Below are 21,653 nucleotides of genomic sequence, written 5' to 3' on the forward strand. Positions count from 1 at the left end.
AGGGCAGCATTAGCACAAAAACCAAATTAAAAGCCACCCTCTCCAATTGGTCACCAGTGATCTCCCTAAAAGAACTATCTGACTTTTACTGCAGGAGTAAAGTAGCAAGAGGCATTCACTCAGACCTCTATGAGGATAGGGAGGAGTGTGCATCTAAGTGTACACATTTGTAAAATATAGTGCATGCACATGTGTGTGAAAATAAAAAGAATATGAAATCTTTCCCCAAAGAAACCTTTTCCTTTGGGCTTTGGAGAGGACTAGGTTCTCTTGCTTAGCCACACCCACATTGAAGTTTCTGCATTCAAATACAAAAAGTTTCTCTTGCCTCTGAGGGATGGTTCTTTTTGAGGGCAAAAGCTAAACTCCCTGTAAACTAAGAGAGCTTAGCTTCTCTAAAAGATAGGAGCTGGGGCCGAGAAGGCGGCTCAGTGATAGAGCGCTTGCCTTGCATGCATGAGGCCCTGGGTTCAATTCCTCAGCACCACATAGCAGAAAAAAAAAGCCGGAAGTGGTGCTATGGCTCAAGTGGTAGAGCAATAGCCTTGAGCTGAACTGCTGAGGGACAGGCCCAGGCCCAGAGTTCAAGCCCACGACCGGACCCAAATAAATAAATAAATGAATGAATGAATGATATGAGCTAAGCAGCAGATTGCCTGGCAGCATTTAAAACTCATACTGGACTTGCCTAGCAAATGGGAGGCCCTGGGTCCAACCCTCAGCACTGCAAAAACTGGGAGTCAGGAAGGCTGTACTGTAATGGAACCTGTGGAGAATGCTAGAGGGTCCAAGCCAGAGCAGCAGGCCAGCTAGTTTAAGCTTTCCTGTCCTGACCTTTGCACCAAAGTTTCTCTGGCTCTTCTCACCAGAGCTATGACTATGAAGCTCCTTTTTTTTTCATTATCTGCAGCTGTGCAGAAGTCAGCGAAGAAAACCTTCAGCCTCAAAATCCTGTGCTGAAGAGATCCTCCTACCTCAGCCTCCTGAGTAGCTGGGCCCACGGGTACCTGTGCATATCTTAATTGGAATAATATGCAGTACTTTCTTTTCTGGTGTTAGGGCTTGAACTTGGCCTGAGCTGCTTTTTGCTCAAAGCTAGCACTGTACCATTTGAATCACACCTCCACCACTTAAGAGTCTCACAGACTTCCTTGCCTGGGGCAGACTTCAAACCAGAGTCCTGAGATCTCAGCCTCCTGAGTAACTAGGATTACAGGAGTGCCTGAATTACACAGTTGTTGGGGTTTTTTTTGTTGTTGTTTTTGTTTTTTTTTATTTTGGTCTGGTCATGGGGCCTGAACTCGGCCTGGGCGCTGTCCCTCAGCTCTTCAGCTCAAGGCTAGCACTCTACCACTTGAGCCACAGTGCCACACTTTTTTTTTTTTCTGCTTATGTGGTGCTGAGGAATTGAACCCAGGGCCTCATGCATGCAAGGCAAGCGCTCTACCACTGAGCCACCTTCCCAGCCCTGTTTTTTTTTTTTTTTTTTGAGGGGGGGGGGGGACAGTTCTTATACTAGCTATAGCCATTTAGTCATCAGCTACACAACAAATTAATGCTGTTTCAGTTTAACTCATTTTAGACCGTGGAAAGAACCCAGCCTCATTTTTCTCATGAAATACACTGTGTAATTATAAACATGAAGACCTGACAGGAAAGAAATAATGTTCTTGGGAGAAGAGGTTGGGATGAAAGGTCTTGTGTGCTTTTGTTACCATGTAAAATGCTGAAGTGTCCAGCTCTTGACTACTTGAAGAAAGATGCATTTTGTCTTGTCAGCTCTCATCTCTCTGCCATTTTTCAGTCCTATGTGTGGGTCAGGCCTAGTACTAGGACAAAGGTAGCTAATACTGACACAGTATGGCTCCTTGAGGTCAGGAATTTTGCTGGCTTTTTCACCAGTACATCTATCTGCATGTGGTAAAAACAGATCCTTAGAACTATTGTTTAAACAGATGAATGAGCCAGGCTCATACCTGTAATCCAAGCAACTCGGGAGGCTGAGATATGAGGATCACAGTTCAAAGCCAGCTTTGGCAAGAAGGTCTATGAGACTTTTTTTTTTTTGGGTCCGGTCATGGGGCCTGAACTCTGGGCCTGGGGCGCTGTCCCTCAGCTCTTCAGCTCAAGGCTAGCGTTCTACCACTTGAGCCACAGCACCACTTCTGGCATTTTTTTTTCTTTTTGCTTTATGTGGTGCTTAGGAATCGAAATCGAACCCAGGACCTCTGGCATGCAAGGCATGCGCTCTATCACTGAGCCACCTTCCCAGCCCCATTTTTTTTTTTTTTTAATCGGTCATGGGGCTTGAATTCTGGGCCTGGGGACTAGTGCTCTGCCACTTGAGCACTGTGCCATTTCCGGTTTTCTGGTGGTTAACTGGAAATTAAGAGTCTCATGGAGACTAAGAGTCTCACGGACTTTCCTGCCTGTTGATCCTCAGATCTCAGCCACCTGAGTAGCTAGGATTACAGATGTGAGCCACCCGTGCCCAGCAATCTGAGAGATTCTTATCTCTAATTAACCACAAAAAGTTGGAAGTAGAGCTATAGCTCATGTGATAGATCACTAGCCTTGAGCACAAAAATTCAGGGACATCACCCAGCCCCAGACCAGAGTTCCAAGTCCCAGAACTGGCAAAAAAATAAATAAATAATAATAATAATAATGATAAAATAGGGGCTGGGACTGTGGCTCAGTGGTAGAGTGCTTACCTTGCATGTATGAGGCCCTGGGTTCGATTCCTCAACACCACATAAGCAGAAAAAGCTGGAAGTGGCACTGTGGCCTAAGTGGTAGAGCAGTAGCCTTGAGCTGAAGAGCTGAGAGACAGCGCCCAGGCCCAGAGTTCAGGTCCCGCAACCGATCAAATAAATAAATAAAATTATTTTGAAAAACAGATGAGGGCCTGGGAATGTGGCTTAGTGGTAGAGTGCTTGCCTAGCATGCATGAAGCCCGGGCTCGATTTTTCAGTGCCACATACAAAGAAAAAGCCAGAAGTGTCACTGGCTCAAGTGGTAGTATGCTAGCCTTGAGCAAAAGAAGCCCAAGGGGGCTGGGGAGGTGGCTCAATAGTAGAGTGCTTGCCTTGCATACATGAGGCCCTTGGTTCAATTCCTCAGCACCACATAAGCAGAAAAAGCCAGAAGTGGTGCTGAAGCTCAAGAGGTAGAGCACTGGTGTACAGCTGAAGAGCTGGGGGACAGTGCCCAGGCCCAGAGTTCAGGCCCCACAACTGACCAAAAAAAAAAAAAAAAGCCAGGAGCAATGCCCAGGTTCTGAGTTCAAGCCCCAAGTCTGGCAAAAAAAAAAAAAAAGATGAATAGAACCCTTAATGGCAGGCTATAGTCTCTACCCTTGAAGAGTGTTTGGCTTGTTGGAGAGGTATAGTGAAACCAGATGATTTCAAGACACCACCATTAAATGTGAGTGTGAGCTGGATGTCCCAGAGTTCAGTGAAAGAACACCAGCTTTCACCTAAGGCATCAGGGTTTCTCAGGGCCCCTGGTATTTGAAACTAGCACTAGCACTGATGATGAGCAGTCATTGCCACAGGGGAAAGGAAGTCTAGGAAGAATGCTCTAGGGTGAGCATTTTGCTATTCAGAGAGTAGGAGTTGTGGTCTCTGGCAGGGCACATGGAACTGGCACTGGGTGCCAGCTGGTTCTCCAAGCAGCTTGCTCCTCCCTCTTCCAGATCACTCCAATCCCCAGTCACATTTCCTCTACCTGTGATATATCTCAACATGAACCCCAACCTTCTCCACACACCCTGTCCTCCCTTAACTTTAATTCACTCAGAATACACCAAAGCCTATGAGTGGATCCACTGCCTGGGAGAACAACTGCCAAAATTGTCCCCATTAGCACCATCACTCTGAACAGAACTGGGTTTGGTACCAGTAATCACTCCAAGCAAAATTTAGCAAATCCTAACATAGCAGAGTCCAACCACCTTTGCTGGGCTTCATGCTAATAGTTACCAGGAAGGATCTAGTGATTCCTGCTTGAGGGAAAGAGCGATACTTGGTTCTAGTGTGGAAAGCTCTCTTAGAGCCTGTTTATTCATGTCATGAGATCTAAAAATGTGCTTCCTTCTGCTACTCCACCAGATGTGCAACTGGCCAAAGGTGGAAGGAACAGCTACTTCCTTGCATGTGGCCAGGCTAAGATCACTCTGATTAGCAAGTTCCTATCATGTAAAAAAAAAAAAGTAGCCTGAGGTTTAATATAGTCATCTGCCATCCTGGTACTTAGCAGCTCATTCACAGCTTCCAGGAAGCCGGGGAAGCAGGTATCCTGCCAAGCTGCAGCAGACTGTTGCCTTGGATGTTCTGATGGTCTCTTGCTTGAGGCCTTTGTCAGCTTTCATCTGTGGTCTCCTTGCTCCTTGTAATTGTGACCTTGGGGTTTCCAGTAAACAAATCACCTGAGATGTGTCCACAGAGCCTGCACTGCATGCTCACAGAGCCATGCTTTTCCCATTATAGTTGCAGCTCTAGGTTCTGCTCATTCATCTACATTCTTAACTAAAACAGTACTCTAAGGTAGAGATGTGTATAACTTGTTCATTTATTTTTTATTAGAAAACATTAGTTGTACAAAGGGGAGTTTCATTGTGACATTTCCACACATGAGTGTAGCTTGTTTGTTGCTGTAGCCCCTAGAAGCACAACTGAAGAGTGGCTAAGAAAGCCATTCTCTCAGGCTAACCTTCTCCCTCCTATCACACTCAGTGTGCTGTTCACGCTAAGCCCCCTGACCCAATTTCCTGTTTCCCAGCCTAGCTAATATCCCTGGCAGAATCCTGAAAGTCCTTCTAGATTTCTCTCACCCCAGTCTCTCTTGGCCTCTGTCACTTGCTTTGTAATTGTCTTCCTGCCTTTGCTCTCAGTTTCTTCAGTCTGTACTTCAAAGTGTCCTGAAATATAGCCCAGTGCTTTGCCCTGTCTACACCCCTGTCCTCAACCTTCTAGTCTCCCTAGCAGCAATTTAAAAGTTACTCACTGTACTAGACAGTCCTGTGGAGCACAACATACCCCAATATCTATGCTTATTTATAAATTAGATGTATGAGCTGGGCGCCGGTGGCTCATGCCTATAATCCTAGCTGCTCAGGAGGCTGAGATCTGAAGATCGAGGTTCAAAGCCAACCCGGGCAGGAAACTCCATGAGACTCTTATCTCCAATACACCACCAGAAAACTGGAACTGGAGCTGTGGCTCAAGTGGTAGAGTGCTCACCTTGAGCTGAAGAGTGCAGGGACAGGGCCCAGGCCCAGAGTTCAAGCTCCACAACCCACCAAAAAAAAAAAATTAGATGTATGTACTACTGTCTTAACATACATTACAAATATGCATACATACATAAAATATAAAAGGGGAGGTGACATAAATCCTACTGGGTTTTGTGTTACTTTGAGTTTGGGCTGTTTTTTGTTTTGGTTTTTGTCTTTTGTTGGTTGTAGGGCTTGAACTTTGGGCCTGGGTGCTGTCCCTCAGCTCTTCAGCTCAAGGCTTGAGCTACAGTGCCATTTGCGGTTTTCTGAGTGATTTATTGGAGATACGAGTCTCATATACTTTCCTGCCTGGGCTGGCTTTGAACTGTGATCCTCAGATCTCAGCCTCCTGAGTAGTTAGGATTACAGGCACAGAGCCATTGGCACCCACCTCTTTTTATGTTGTTGTTGGTAGTAGGGCTTGAACTCTGGGCCTGGGCGCTGTCCCTCAGCTCTTCAGCTCAAGGCTAGAGCTCTACCACTTGGACCACAGCACCACTTCTGGTTTTCTAGTGGTTTATTAGAGATAAAAGTCTCACAGACTTTCCTGCCTGAGCTGGCTTTGCACACTGAGCCTCAGATCCCAGCCTCCTGAGTACCTAGGATTACAGGTGTGAGCCACCAGCGCCCAGCTAATACTTTTATTTAATGATGAAACCTTTTGTTGTTGTTGTTGTTTGTCAGTCATTGGGCTTTAACTCTGGGCCTGGACTCTGTCCCTCAGCTCTTCGTCTCAAAGTTATTAACACTCTACCACCTGAGCCACAGCACTACTTCCGATTTTCTGGTGGTTCATTGGAGATAAGGAGTCTCACAGGGGCTGGGAAGGTGGCTCAGTGGTAGAGCACTTGCTTTGCATGCTGGAGGCCCTGGGTTCAATTTAGCACCACATAAGCAGGGAAAAAAAAGCCAGAAGTGGCACTGTGGCTCAAGTGGTAGAGCCCTATTCTTGAGCTGAAGAGCTGAGGGATAGCATTCAGGCCCAGAGTTTAAGCCCCATGACCGACCAAAAAAAAAAAAAAAACTGAGAAAGGTACTTAGAAGAAGAATAGGGCAAGTACATTATTGATTGCATGGATGTGCTCATTGCTCATGAGTCTTGCTAGAATTCTTTTTTTTTTTTTTTGTCGGTCGTGGGGCTTGAACTCTGGGCCTGGGTGCTGTCCCTCAGCTCTTCAGCTCAAGGCGAGCACTCTACCACCTGAGCTACAGCGCCACTTCCGGTTTTCTGGTGGTTTATTGGAGATAGGAGTCTCACAGACTTTCCTGTCCAGTCTGGCTTTGAACCGTGATCCTCAGATCTCAGCCTCCTGAGTAGCTAGGATTACAGGCGTGAGCCACCAGCGCCCGGCTTGCTAGAATTCTTGTCTCACCTGGCCCCCACACTTGTATGTGTGTACATGCCATTTCCCTCCACTGTGCTATAATTTGTTTGTTAAAGTATTCAGCCCCTCCCTCAGTAGACCAAGCTCCTTGAGGACAAGAATCAGTCTCCTTGGCTGACCTAGAAGAAAGGAAGCCTTGTGTTCTTGGTGAGGAAAAGAGATCACATCAAATCTGCCCAGGCTTTGGTTTTTGCAGCGCTCAGTTGATTCTCAGGACTTCCAGCATCTGTTTTAGTGCTTTAAAATCAGTGCTTTTGTGTACTTTCTAGCTGGTGTTCACATATTATTTGGGCCTGGAGCAGGGAAGACTAGCAACTTGGACAGCCAGAGAACACAGATGGCCTGAAAGCCTGAGGCCCTGTGGTCCCTGGAGAGTTTGTTAAGCAATTGTGAACAGTTGGGTGCTTCATCTGTCCCCTAGAGGTCTTTGGACATTTGCAGCCACACCATTATATTTTATTTATTTATATTTGTATTATTTTGAGTGAGGTGAGGGAGCAGAAAGCTGGAATTCCTGAAGTTAGATCTGGGTCAACCTTATACCTTATACCCTTATACCTTATACCCTATCAGTGTCTTAGCAACTTCTATCCCTCTAGAGAGTGAGTTAAGATTTTGCTGGAGGGATTAGTTGAAAATAAAGCAGCAGAAGAGAAAAGGGAATGTCGGAGTAAATATAGTCAGGTATACATGTATGGAAATATCACACAGTAAAACCCTCTGCTATACCTAGTATGTGCCTGTAAAAAAGAGAGATTAAAAATAAGTAAGGCGCCGAGCGCTGGTGGCTCACGCCTGTAATCCTAGCTACTCAGGAGGCTGAGATCTGAGGATCGCAGTTCAAAGCCAGCCCGGGCAGGAGAGGCCGGGAGACTCCTATCTCCAATAAACCACCAGAAAACCGGAAGTGGCGCTGTAGCTCAAGTGGTAGAGCGCTCGCCTTGAGCTGAAGAGCTGAGGGACAGTGCCCAGGCCCAGAGTTCAAGCCCCACGACCGACAAAAAAAAAAAAATAATAAGTAAGGCAGCAGTTTCTACTGTGTTCTGTCTTGGAAGTAAGCTGAACATCAGTCAGGTAAATCTGAATGCCAAGGAACAAGCAGCATCAGTGCATGGCCTCCACTTAATCTTCTTTGCCAGCAACTCACAGGCCTCGAGACCCTTGTAAGACACATTTGTCTGCTGAGGATTTGTTGTTTTGTTGGTGATGGAGGGCATTTAGGTTTGTGAGAGAGGATCTCATAACCCACACTGGCCTAGAACTCAGAATCCTCAGCATCCTTCTATGTGCATCTTCCAAGTACTGGAATACAATACCACACCCAGCTGTACTGGTTTTTGTGCAAGTTGTAGTTATGTGAAGAAATTTCAACTCCTTGCTTTGGTCATCCAAATTTGACCTAAATTTAACTTCCTACTTTGCCCATTGAACACTGTTTAGGCAGGAAAAACATGGATAAATGGCTTGCATTTAGCTATCCAGGTTAACCAGCTGGTTAACCTTTCCCCTGACCTGAAGTGATGGAAAGTGTGGGCCCGGCCGGATTGGGGAATCAGGATGCAATGTCTTCCTCAGGTCAGGAAGTTCCAGGGTGCTCTACCCTCCATAATGGCTCTTTTACACATTAACTTCTGTTGGAGGGATATGGCTATCTGCATGTAATAGAAGCACTTGGAACATTTCTGTTTAATACTGTTGTGTTGGAACAAAGCCTAACAGTGCTTAAAAGGAAAGAATTTCAATTTAGTAAAACACATACCACGTTTAGAATATAGAAACAACAACAGAGAGCTCCATGTGTTAACTTTTCCCCCCGCCTGCTATTTGCTTGCATTGTTTCAGTTGTGGGTTTCAATAATCTAGCTACATCATCTTTTCAGAAGACAGATGGGGTTTGTTCTCTGGGACCCTTAGGCCCTTCAGTGAGAAGGAAATTACTATGGCTGAAAAACCATGTGCTGAGCACTGTGATGTAGAAAGAACTGGAATTTTCCCTATGCCTTTGTGCACCATGGACACCAGCTTAGCCAGATCATTCTTCCCTGGTGGGGTTGGCCCTCACTAGAGTACAGAGCTTCTTTCCTTAGGAGGAAGGGCCTATGAATTAATAACTGAGTCACCAAGAATGCAAAAAAAGCACTACCTCAAGGCAGAGTATTGTTTCCAAGCTGCCTTTCCTGGTGGGTGGCTAGGGTAGCATTGTTTGGAAGGGTTAGAATCCAAACACCAGCTCATCTATTCTCCAGCTGTTGTTTATCCACCAGCTTCCTGGAATAGTCAGGCACAAGGCCTTTTAAGAAAAGTTCTGTGCTGCTCTACTTTTCTGGTAGCTAATAATTAAGTACAATGGTGGTCTAGCCTCTGTTTGCTGAACGGGATGCCAATAGTAGACCAAAGAACATCTGTGTCCCTTGGAAGCAGTGGCATTGAAGTGCAGATTCCCATGAGCTCATCTCTATCCCACCCCTCCTACACCATTGATTGGAGCCTTTGTGCAACTACTCATTAACTCCCTAAGCAGTCCTTCTAGTTTTTCTTTTTAAACTTTCTTTATGTTTTTGTTAAATAGCACATATATGTGTTATATAAAGGTTAGAGTACAAAATATTGAGTCTTGCATCATCTACCTTTCAGCTCTTTGAGGTCATGAATCCTGCCAGTGCCTTGGTGATCTTGCTCTGTCTCACCCACTCTTTAGTACCTTGCTTAGAGAGAATGAGAGCACTGTGCTTTACCAACTGCCCCTGACTCCTCAGACTCACCTCAGCTGCATGCAGAACAGATAGTGGACAGTTTAGCTAGGGGACCCATTTCTAAAATTGCTGCCCCACATGGAGAGGCCTCTAGCCTGCCCTCTCCTACCTTAAAACCTTTCCTCCTCTTCCTTCCTATCCCCAAAGGTGTCTTCGCAGCCTTGTCAGATGAGATCCTCACACCTGCCTCCCTCCACCCAGAGTTCTACCCTTACCACTCTTAAGTTGCACAAACTAATGCCCAAGGCCTCATCTTTGGCCTCTTCTCCCCACACTCAAGCTTGCCAGGCTTGCTTCCTCAGTTTCTCCCAAGCCAGTTAGCCTCTCTTCAAGTCCTTGCTCTCTTTCCTAGTCTGAACCTCTTTGATCCCTCTCCTGGATATTTCTACCAGCTCCCAGCTATCTTCTCTACTTTGCTCTTTCTTTCTTCCACTGTTTCCCACCCAGAAATCACAAAGCTGATGCCATTTCCATGTTTTTGGAGGCATTCTGATCAGATATCTTTTGGTGCTCTGGGACCAAGTTGAAACTGATAGACTCCACAAGGCCCAAGTAGACAGGCCCTCAAGGCCCTGAACTAGCAGTACCTGTTTGCACTATGTATAGGCCAATTGCAGGACCCTGCTTGGCCCAATTCTGTCCCCTAGCATCTCATATGTTGGTCTCTGCGTTGAATGAGTGTTCTTTACCGACTCATCATTCAGACCTAGTTTACCTTATCATCTTTCCCTCCTCCCCCTCTCTTCCCCTCTACTCTGTTCCCCTTCCTCTTCTCTTTGATAGTACTGGAGTTTGAACTGCAAAGTCTCTTAACTTGTTAGATCAGGTGCTCTGCCATTGAGCCATAGCCCCAACCCTTTCTTTTTTTTTTTTTTTTTTGTCAGTCATGGGGCTTAAACTCTGGGCTTGGGTGCTGTCCCTGTGCTCTTCAGCTCAAGGTGAACGCTCTATTGCTTGAGCCACAGCACTACTTCTGGTTTTCTAGTGGTTTATTGGAGATAAGAGTCTCATGCCTTTCCTGCCCGGGCTGGCTTTGAACCGTGATCCTCAGATCTCAGACTCCTAAGCAGCTAGGATTACGGGCGTGAGCCACCAGCACCTGGCTAACCCTTTCCTTTTTATTTACTTTTCAGATATACCCTAATTTTTTGCCTAGGGTCAACCTTGAACCTCAATTCTCCTGTCTATACCTCTTATGTAATTGGGCTCACAGGCGCATGCCACTATACCTGACTTGTTGAGATAGGGTTCTCACTTTTTACCGAGGCTGGCCTCAAACCATAATATACTTATCTCACCCTCCCAAATAGCTGGGATTACAGGTATGAGTCACCTGCCTGACTTGCTGTCCTTTCTGAAGTTGCAATTTCCATTTGTGTCCATGATTATTGAGTTGTTTCTTTATATTCTTATTGATATGGGATAGATTCTGGCACCTATGAAAATATTCACAGTCTAGATTAAAAGTGATGATTATTTTTCATTTCTATTTGTATAAATGAAGCTCAAGTTTGGAGGATGACATCCATGTTTATCAGTGATGGGTTACAGTCTCCCTCAGGGCCCATGGTGATACTGATCTAAACTGTTCCTCAACTCCTTTCCGAGGATTGGGAAATAGAGCTGGCAAAGTAAGATCTTGACAGATTCTGCCCTCAAGCAGCCTACACTTCCTTCACTTTTTAAAGACTCCATATCAATCTCCTGTGCTGTTTCCAGGTGTCCTATAGCATTGCAGAAAGCTTTATAGTGATGAATGCAGTACTGATAGGGAGCAAGCAGGTTCTTTTGGTCTAAAGAGAGAAAACTGTCCTATACCACCATCTGATGCTTCTTCTCTCTGCTATTGCAATATTCTTTAGAAACAGGGTGCTGAAGAGAAATTGGTCCTCTGAGAGATTCCAAGCCCTGTGAAGTGTGTTTCATAGGCCTTTGGTGAATAGAAACTTGAGTGCTATCTACTCACCAAGAGCTCTGATTTTTCATTTGTCACCAGGAGACTTGTAGGAAATGTCAGGGACTCTGGAAAGAACACAATGGCCTCACCTGTGAAGAGCTGGCTGAAAAGGATGACATCAAGTACCGAACATCTATGTGAGTAGTATGACTCCAGGCATGTATGGCTGACTCTCAGCTGCCTTTGGCAGAGGGGACAAGGGGTTAAGCCTCTCCAGTCCAGAGTGATCTTAGAAAAGGAACCAAACTCTTGGCCTGTTTCCTCTTCACAGCCTCATGAGCCATTCTGGAAGTGAAATGGTGCATAGAAAATGCCTGCCCCACATGCATTCAATAAATGTTGGCCCCCCCTTCTCCTTATTGTCTAAATAAATAAGCATTCATAACACATTTTAATTAGATTAGATTGCACTAATGTTACTTCTATTTGTGTTAGAGAATTCTGGTGGCCTGAAACATTAAGTAGAACTTCCAGCCTCCAGAGTGCAAAATGATCCATCAGTAATAATGGTAACCATTACTTCTAAAATATTTCTCTGTGTGGTTGAACACTTTACATGCATTAACTTAGTAAAATATAGTGGCTTAAATATGTAGAAGTCTATTTCTCTCTCATGTAGCAGTCTAGCCTTGCTGAACTGATTTAGCTGATCTGTCCCAGGAAGTCACTCAGAAATCCAGGTTCCATGGGACTGGGAAGGTGGCTCAGTGGTAGAGTGCTTGCCTTGCATGCATGAGGCCCTGGGTTCAATTCCTCAGCACCACATACACAGAAAAAGCTGGAAGTAGGTGCTATGGTTCAAGTGGTGGAGTGCTAGCTTTGAGCTGAAAAGCTCAGAATAGTGCCCAGGCCCAGAGTTCAAGCTCCACAACCAGCAAAAAAAAAAAAAAAAGTTATTAGAAATCCAGGTTCCTTTATCCTGTTGCCTGCCTCACCATTTCCTGAGTGTGATATTCTTGCCCACATAATTGTTCCTGGGGCATGGCCACATTTATACTCCAGCAAAAAAAAGTAGAAAGTTGTAAGTGATTCAGAAATTATGTTTATCATATGAATACAACCTAGCTCCAAGGCAAGGCAGGCACTATGGGAGTCTCTAGCCAAGGGACTTTATGTTCAGTTTAAATAAGATGGGTAAGGAAGGAAGTTTGTTACACAGGCGATGAACCAGAGAATGGTGTCTGGGTTCTTTGGCCATCTCTGAGTTCTCCAGCACAGGTAGGTACTAGCATCCTCACTTCACAAATGAGGCAGGTGAGACCCAGAGAGTGAGCCCAAGTAGTTTGCCCAGGGTCACCCAGGCACTGGGCTTCCTGACTATGCTCTGTGCCTCAACTTCAGTGAACAGAATAATGGCTCCCAAAGATGTCTATCTTATATAACAAAAGAGACTCTGCAGATGTTTTTAAGGTTATGGAGCTTGATGGGGAAAATTATCAAAGTAGACCCAATCTAGTAAAAACTAAAGCCTTTCCTAGCTAGATGTTATAGAGAAAAGTGACAATGATAAGTGAGAAAAACATGAGAAGAACCAGGCACCTCACACCTATAATCCAGCTACTTGTAACACTAAGGTCAAGAGGATTACAGTTGGAGGCCAACCTGGGCAAAAAGTTTTCCAGGCCTTTCTTATTCACCAGTAACTGACTAGAGGGAGACTGAGATCAAATCAAGAAAATTGACATGCCAAGCCAGCCTGGATAGAAAAGTCTACCAGGCGCCGGTGGCTCACACCTGTAATCCTAGCTACTCAGAAGGCTGGGATCTAAGGATCGAGATTCAAAGCCAGCCCAGGCAGGAAAGTCCATGCAACTCTTATCTCCAATAAACCACTAGAAAACCAGAAGTGGTGCTGTAGCTCAAGTGGTAGAGCGCTCGCCTTGAGCTGAAGCGCTGAGGGACAGCGCTCAGGCCCAGAGTTCAAGCCCCATGACTGACCAAAAAAAAGAAAAATCTATAACACTCTGTCTCAACAGAAGAAGCTGGGCATAATGACATGTGCCTGTTATCCCAGGTACATAGGATCACAGTTCAGGCACAGTCAGGAAGTGAGATGCTATCTCAAAAATAACCAGTGTGAGCTAGGTGCTGGTGGCTCAGGCCTGTAATCCCAGCTACTCAGGAGGCTAAGATTTGAGGATTGCAGTTCAAAGCCAGCCTGGGCAGGAAAGTCCATGAGACTCTTATCTCCACACAGAAAACTGGAAGTGGTATTATGGCTCAAGTGGTAGAGCACTACCCTTGAGCTGAATTGCTGAGGGACACTGCCCAGGCCCAGAGTTTAGGTCCCACAACAGACTAAAAAAAAAAAAAAAAAAAAGGAAAGGATAATCTAGGCCACCTAAAATTGAGAGATAATATAAACTATATTTTCACACAGAGATTTTTCCCACTTTGTGTATTCTTCTTTTTGTTGTTGGTGGTGGTGGTGGTGGTTATAGAACTTGAACTCAGGGCCTAGCACTGTCCCTGAGGTCTTTTACTCAAGGTTAGAGCTCTTCCACTTGGAACCACAGCTCTACTTCCTGTTTTCTGTTGGTTAATTGAAGATCAGAGTCTCATGGACTTTCCTACCAGAGTTGGCTTTGAACTGTGATCCTCAGATCTCAGCCTCCTGAGTGATAGGATTACAGGTGTGAGCCACTAGCTCCCACCTCCACTTTGTATATTCATATTTCACATTCATGCATTCTAGAGCACTTGCTGCTTCTGTTCACAAGGTCAAATCTATCTATCTGCATACATTTGAATAGTAAACTATTGTCCTGGTGGATGACAGACAAGATCCTTGTCAACTGCTAATAGTCTCTGGCATTGGACAGAAAACAAAAGCATGTTACAGATCAGTAGTTACATACCAATTGCCAGGAGCTATGTTGTTGCTCTGAGAAGGAGCAGCATCTGGAACAGTAGCTCCAATTAGTTAGCACCTGCTCAGTAATGAACTGTTCTCCAGGACACCATCTTCTGTACTGGTCAAACAGAAGTGAAAAAAGATGGGCAGAGACAGCACTGTAGACTCTGGGTACCTGTAGCTCATGCCTATAATCCTTTGCAGTTCAAAGCCAGCCATGCAGGAAAATCCTTGAGACTCCTCACTCCAGTTAATCACCAAAAAGCCAGAAGTGGAGCTGTGGCTCAAGTGCTAGAACTCTAGCCTTGAGGAAAAAAAAGGAAAATTTCCTTGAACTTGGATTGGGTAGCTGAAGTAGTAATGGACTCATGGGATGTCAGCTGGTTACCTGGGGGAGGGCCATGAGCTTTCCTGTGGAACACAAGGTTAGCAGACGCGCACAGCTCAGGCTTCCCTTCCTGCCTTATCCCTAGGAACACATCCAGTGGGCTATTTCCTGCCTAGTTTAGATGTTGTTTGCCAGACACCCTCTCCACTCCCTTTCTTCAAAAGCCCAACTGTGCTCTTCTCAGTCCCGGTGTTTACATTTGTGTTACTACAGCAGTGGCCCCCCACAATCCTTTTTTTTTTTTTTTTTGGTACAAGACCATTTGGCCCCTGTCTGGTAATGTTTTTAGCTCTTCAAGCTGTATTGAACAGCTGTTTGAACATTATGAACTGTAAGCATTCTTCATCAGTTTTAGGGGAGAACCTTTTCTTTTTCTGCCACACCCATTATTATTTCACATAGTGACAGACAATTTATTGAATAGAGTAAGCAAATATATCCTGTCATCAAACCTTCGGGAAAGGACTGCATAGCCTCAATTCTCCATCCCATTCTTTGTCATGCTGAGCCCTAGCTAGGTAGCTGCCCAAGGAAAAAGCCAGACAGTCCTATCTCAGAGGGACTCTTACATAGTTTGTGCTATTCAGAATTGCAGCAAGGTTTTGGAAATGGCTTTTCAAATTGGAAGCTTAGTCATCAGAACCTTGAGGTTCAGGTTTTTACTTTGTGTCAATAACGAAAATTGTCAGCCTAAGTTGACTGTACTAAATTCACTTTTAAACTCTGACTTCCTGATGGTGTTTCCTATTCAGACTGTCTGTAACTTGAATGAAGTATAAATTCTTTTCAGGCCAAAGTTGTACTTTCCTTTATTTCAAGCAACTCAACAAATGAGACCTAAATAAATAGCTTTCTAATGCAATTACTTACTTTTAGATATGTGATCTGGATTCTAAGAAGCACACTGTAGCCATCTCTGAAATATCAGTAGTCTAAGCACTTCCCTGTCCTGACTCACCTCCAGGCCACAGCAGTTCCTCCCAGTTGCTGACACTGGGGGCTGCTGCTTGGGGGGGAGGGGTAGAAGTCCAGCTTGCAGCTGGCACCTATTAGATCCTCTGCACTCCTCCACAGGTATCTGTAGCAAACCTCTAGAATCATTTCCTGTTACACCATACTTAGGAGCGAGGGTACAATGCACAGCCCTTGTCTTCTACCCTTAGTGCCTCCTGCCTAAAGAAGAAGATGAAAAGTGTTACTCTGTAGGCTGGAGCAGAGCACTGTGGAAGTGCCTAGCATCGCAGGCAGTTCCTGGCAAACAGCCATCTGTCATTCTGTTCAAGTTGTCTGCCCTTCAAATCAGGTCAGATGATTCTAGAAACAACCCCACTGTGAGGGGTTCTGGAAGTGTGGGACTCTGACAGAGGACATAAAGATTGGCTAATGAGTCACCTACCCACAGGCCAAGTTTTCAAAACCAAGTTCTCTATATGTAAAACACATAGTTTTGTTTTGGAAGACACCAAGTTTTGTCTCTCCATTTCAAGCTTTTGGGGTTCCATAACAGGGAAGTTATTTATCTAAATGCTAGATGCTGTGCCAATGGTTTTTATATCTTATATCTGTAATCTGTGAAAAACCATGAGGAAGTTATGTTTTCCCAATTTCAAAAATGGGAAATACTGGGAGCTGGAAAGGTGGCTCAGTGGTAGAGTGCTTGCCTTGCATGCCTGAGGCCCTGGGTTCGATTCCTCAGCACCACATAAGCAAAAAGAAAAATGCCGGAAGTGGTGCTGTGGTTCAAGTGGTAGAGCGCTAGCCTTGAGCTGAAGAGCTGAGGGATAGTGCCCAGGCCCAGAGTTCAGGCCCCACAACCAGACCCCCCCAAAAAAAAATGGGAAAAACTAAAATTAATTAATAATAAATAAAATGATGAAACTGAGTCTTAAAGTAGCTAGGAACTTTGCCCAAGATCATATATAATCAACACACTTTGAACTCAGACTCTAAAAGGTAGGCTCTTCCCTTTAATGTCACCAAAGCCACAGGCAATTGTTACATAGAGAAAGAAAAAAGTATTTAATGACTATAATATTTGCCTGTCTTCTCCATTTCTCCTCCCGACTCCAATCATATGTTCTTATTTTCAGTGAAGAAAAAATGACTGCTGCCCGCATTAGAAAGTGCCACAAGTGTGGGACTGGCCTCATCAAGTCCGAAGGCTGCAACCGCATGTCCTGCCGCTGTGGTGCCCAAATGTGCTACCTCTGTCGGGTATCTATAAATGGATATGACCATTTCTGCCAGCATCCTCGCTCACCAGGAGCCCCTTGCCAGGAGTGCTCACGATGCTCCCTCTGGACTGACCCCACTGTGAGTGCACACAAGGGAGAGAGAGCCATAGTTTCCCATAGTGAAAAATGTTTTGTATATACATGACAAACTCTTGACTCATGAAAAGATGCAGGAAATTACATAGACCAAAAACCACAGGAAAAATGGAGAAAGCAAGGGCTGGGAAGTTGGCTTAGTGGTAGAGTGCTTGCCTCATATGCTTGAAGCCCTGGGTTCAATTCCTCAGCACCACATAAGCAGAAAAAGCCGGAAATGGTGCTGTGTCTCAAATGGTAGAGCGCTAGCCTTGAGCTGAAGAGCTGAAGGACAGCGCCCAGGCCCAGAGTTCAGCCCCTAGAACCAACCAAAAAAAAAAAAAAAAAATGGAGAAAACAAACAACAAAAGACGTGTGATTAGGGCATGCTTTTAGTCTCAGCTACTTAAGAGTTTCTCAGGATCACTTGAGCCCACAATTTGAGATCAGTATGAGCAACACAGTGAGACCCCATCTCAAAAGAAAAGGAGATATAGAAAGGCAAATTCTTCTCATGCTTTAGGGAGTAAACTTTCTATGCCATCTGAAGTATTTCAGAGCATAAAACGGTGAGGAGAGTTGCCCAACATAATGCTCCCACCAGTACCTGACATATTGTCCTGACAAAGAAGCTGCAAGCTACTCATGACTCTCACATACAGATATGGATATCAATATTAGCACAGGCTGGGCACTGGTGGCTCACGCCTGTAATCCTATCAACTCAGGAGGCTAAGATCTGAGGGTCCTGGGTTCAAAACCAGCCAGGGCAGGAAAGTCTGTGAGACTCTTAACTTCTAATTAACTCCAGAAAACTGAAAGTGGAGCTGTGGCTCAAAATGGTAGAACACTAGCCTGGAGCACAAAATCTCAGGGACAGTGCCTAAGCCCTAAACTCAAGACCCATGACAGACCCCTCCCCCCCCCCCCCCCAAAAAAAAAAAAAAAAAAAACAAGGAACATAAGCTGGATGCTGTTGGCTCACACCTCTAATCATAGCTACTCAGGAGGCTGAGATCTGAAAATTGTGCTAGCTGTGAGTAAAAGCTCAAGAATATCACGCAGGCCCCAAGCCCTTAGGACCTACACACAAAGAAAAAGGATTATTATGGCTGCAAACAAGAGCAAGCCTAAAAATAGTAGCTAAGGCTGACTTAGAAGTAGAACACTTTTGTGTGTAGGAGGCCCTCAGTTCCATCTTCAACACACATACACAAAAGGCAAAAAGATCAGTGTAAACAAGGCAGAAATGCTTTTTTCCCATGGGTGAGTGCAGAGATGGCAGCCCAAGCATTGGATAGTAGGTCTTCCAGGAACCTAGTTGCTTCCAGCATTCTACCCAACCCCACTATCCATGGAAACCATGCCCCTAGGAGCCCATGTACCAATTATCTAGAAAGAGTCCTGGCTGTTAGGAGCAGAAGAGACAAAGAAAGCCCAGCTTTTTGCTGCCATACTCCATATCTCAGCCTCACAATGTGCTAATATTACAGGCATGAGCTACTGGTAGCCGCTCAGACCAGTACTTTTTAAGCCAAAGAAAAGGTCTCTACCTCTGGTATGGAAATCTCTAGCATGCTTGCTATAAGAAGATGAAAGGGTCACAGGTTGGCAGGTCTAGTACCCAGATCCGGTGGGGCTCCCTAGAAATGGACCTCAGTCATTGTTAAAGTGTCATCCATCCTCAGAGTACCTCAGTGGAAAAGGAGAGAGCCTGCTGCAGGCCAGGCAGCCATGTTAGGACTATTTTTCAGTAAAGGTTCCTCACTGGATGAGAAGCTGCCTAAAGGGACCTATGGGCTGACTCTGATGGCACAACTGGCAGTCCGTTGAGACCCTCAACCATCCTGCCCTCCTGTATGGCTGGGGAAAATATAGCCCCCACTTGTGCATACTTGTCAGGTATCAAGCAGTTCTGAAGGACCTAGCCATTCTCTTCCCTTCTATGTTCTGTCCAGCCAGCACCTCCAGAACTTTCTGGGGAAATAAGCCTTTTCCTTCAGCTCAGGCTCCCAAGTCTTCCCAAACTGTGTTTAGCCACGGAAACAAAGAGCAAGGTGATATGAGCACAGGAGGCATTGGCTAGCCCGTGAGAGCACTGTCTCTCCCTCTGCTCCTGCTGTCCTGTCCTTGGACACCTCACTTTCTCACTCACGTGGAATCGACTATAAAACTGCCTTACTACTGCCTCTTTGTCTGGTTGCCACAGTATGCACTTGCCCCTTTTTCTTTCCGAATGGTTCATTTCTATCCTGATGAAGGGTCTGTGGTGGCTCAAATGAAGTTAGAAAGGAAGGTCAGGCAAACAGATCCCTCCAATTTCCTCTGGTCACTATAGCCCAAGATTTTGTTCCATTTGTCCTGTTCCCATCAAACCAGGGATCAGCCCAGTCTCCTTGATTCTCACCAGGAGGCCAATTGAATTGCACCCCAGCATCTGCTGGGGCTTCTGAGAACACAAAGCTATTCAGCAGAGCTGGGAAACAAAGCTCGCCCTGTCCTGCCTGCTCTTCATTAATGGGCTGGCCGGGAAGGGAAGAATCTCCCATTGTCAGCAAAGAAGGGAGGTGTCGTCGTCGGTGTGAGAAGAAGTGTGCTTAGTCCTTAATAACTGAGACTGCTGGGAGCTTCAGCTAACTCTGTACTGAGCCTCAAATGGTGAATAGTAACTTTCTCTGTTCCTTACCAAAAATAAACCAAAACCAAGTCTTATGAAACAGGCTAACTTCTTTAGGAAGGAAAAAGAAAAAACAGAAGCAAATGCAGACAGAGCAAACCACAGTTTTCTGGATCAGGGGACAGAATGCAGTGCTGAGTCTCAGCATATAAAGGAACAGACCTTCTTCTGCGGTAGGCTGAGTCTCTTATCCCCAATATGTTGGCGCCTGTGCACATGTGGCCACTGATTGGCAGCTATGGGGCTATGTCACTGTTAGGGCTCATAGAAATTCACCTAGGCTGTATTCTGGAAATGTGTACATGACAGCATGTGCCTTTTACATACAAAACAAGACAGCGTTTGTCTTAGGTTTGGGCTGTGAGAAAACAGAATTGTTTTCTTCAACTTGTTTGTGACTATAAGAATCTGAAGCTGTTCTGTTGAAAGGAAGTATGGCTTCATACAGCCCACTCTCAATGGCACCCTCTGCGCTTCACTCTTCGGTTAGAAGGTGCACTCTTTTCTCCCAGTGTTTTACACGTGCTCAGTTCTGTGATGGTCTCCCAGCAGCTGGTTCTCCTGCTCCGTCAATGAAGAAACTTGGTAGAAATTGAGGCCAGTAAACTGTAACTGGGCATCTGTACCCTGGAAAGCCTGGCACTACTGGGAGGCAGTTGAGGCTGCAGTGTTGGAGGAAGACTGCTACAGAAAGACCTAGAAACCCAGCCAGGAAGGCTAGAAATTAATGTTCAGCTTCAGCCATTTTTCCTAACTTTAAATTTTCTACAAAAAAGAATATAAAGACATGGGCTGTAACCCAGACATGTGGCCTTAACCCAGCTTCCACACTCAGCCCTGGCTTTGTATAGAAATAGTCACTATTTTGAATACCATTAGTTCTGAGGAGGGGCAAGTGTCATCTCTGAATTGTCCTTGAAATTGACCTTGGTTTTCTCACCCACACACACTGGATAATGAAACTGTTGGAGGACTTTGGCAGCATGGGATAAAGGGCATCATTTTGTTAATTTTTCCTATAAAAACAACAATATCTGGGTCACTTGTCCAGGATTCTAGGCTTGATAAAACCCAAGCACAAATCCAGGTCTTCTAACTAACATCAGACTCCTTCTCCAGATACAGGAGTGGCCTAGAGGTGCCTACAGGGTCCCAGAGCCTTGGGAACCAGGTGGACCTTGTAATGTGTGGGTGTGGGGACCCTGGCCCGGTTCTTTCCCCATTGGGCAAATTGCAAATGGTAGAAGGAGCTATCACAACTCCATTGCCTTAACTGTGTGCCAGGGGGGATTCCCAGTCACTTAGGGGTTTAACCAAGGAGGTCAGGAAGTAGACCAGTAATTGGAACTGTTGGTACAGATCATCTTTAGATCCTAGCTGGCCCTGGCCTGAGCACTTGACCTTGACCAGAGTCAAAACATGGCCACATTCCACTCTATCATGGTCACATTCCACTCTATCTCCAGATCCTCGTGAAGGAGGCACTCTGAACAGAAAAAAAGCATTTGCTGGGCTTTCATAACCCAAGGAGACAGCTGCAGAAACCAGAGGTTTCTGGTGCTTCACAGCTACTCAGGAAGCTGAGAATTCGTGAATCAGGATTCAAAGCCAGCCTGGGCAGAAAAATCTGTGAGATTTTTTTTTTTTTTAAATTTTATTTTATTTGTGAACATACTGTACAGAGGGGTTACAATTACATGGGCAGGATAATGCGTACATTTCTTACCAAGCATTGCAGCCTCCTCCTTTGTTTACCCTTCACCTCCCTTCCCAGCCTCCCCCCTCCTCTGTGAGATTCTTTCCTCCAATAAATTAGCAAAAAGTCAGAAGTGGAAGTATGGCTCAAGTGATAGAATACCAGCTGTGACTGAAGAAGCAGAACAAGAATGTGAGGCCTTTAGTTCAAGCTCTAGTACCAGCCAACATGCATGCACACACATGAAAGAAAGAGAGAAGGGAGGGGAGGGAAGGAAAGGAAGGAAGGAAAAAAGATGAAACCAGAGGCCAGCCTGGAGCCTATGGAATCTTTGCTCCTCCCCTACATATTGTCCA

General features: G+C 45.3%; 1 protein-coding gene across 2 annotated transcripts in view; it reads left to right on the forward strand.

The window, feature by feature from the left end:
- The window catches only part of Rnf216 (ring finger protein 216), a 129,725-nt gene that overhangs the window by 102,685 nt on the left and 5,387 nt on the right, over window positions 1-21,653 (forward strand). For both annotated transcript variants that reach the window (XM_042686695.1, XM_042686696.1), the window contains exons 15-16: window positions 11,413-11,510; window positions 16,706-16,928. In XM_042686695.1, coding sequence (XP_042542629.1) covers window positions 11,413-11,510; window positions 16,706-16,928 — 321 coding nt within the window. The remainder of the gene's footprint in view (window positions 1-11,412; window positions 11,511-16,705; window positions 16,929-21,653) is intronic.

The sequence above is a fragment of the Dipodomys spectabilis genome, unplaced genomic scaffold, assembly GCF_019054845.1.
Source record: "Dipodomys spectabilis isolate Male_0828 unplaced genomic scaffold, ASM1905484v1 ptg000098l, whole genome shotgun sequence".
NCBI lineage: Eukaryota > Metazoa > Chordata > Mammalia > Rodentia > Heteromyidae > Dipodomys > Dipodomys spectabilis.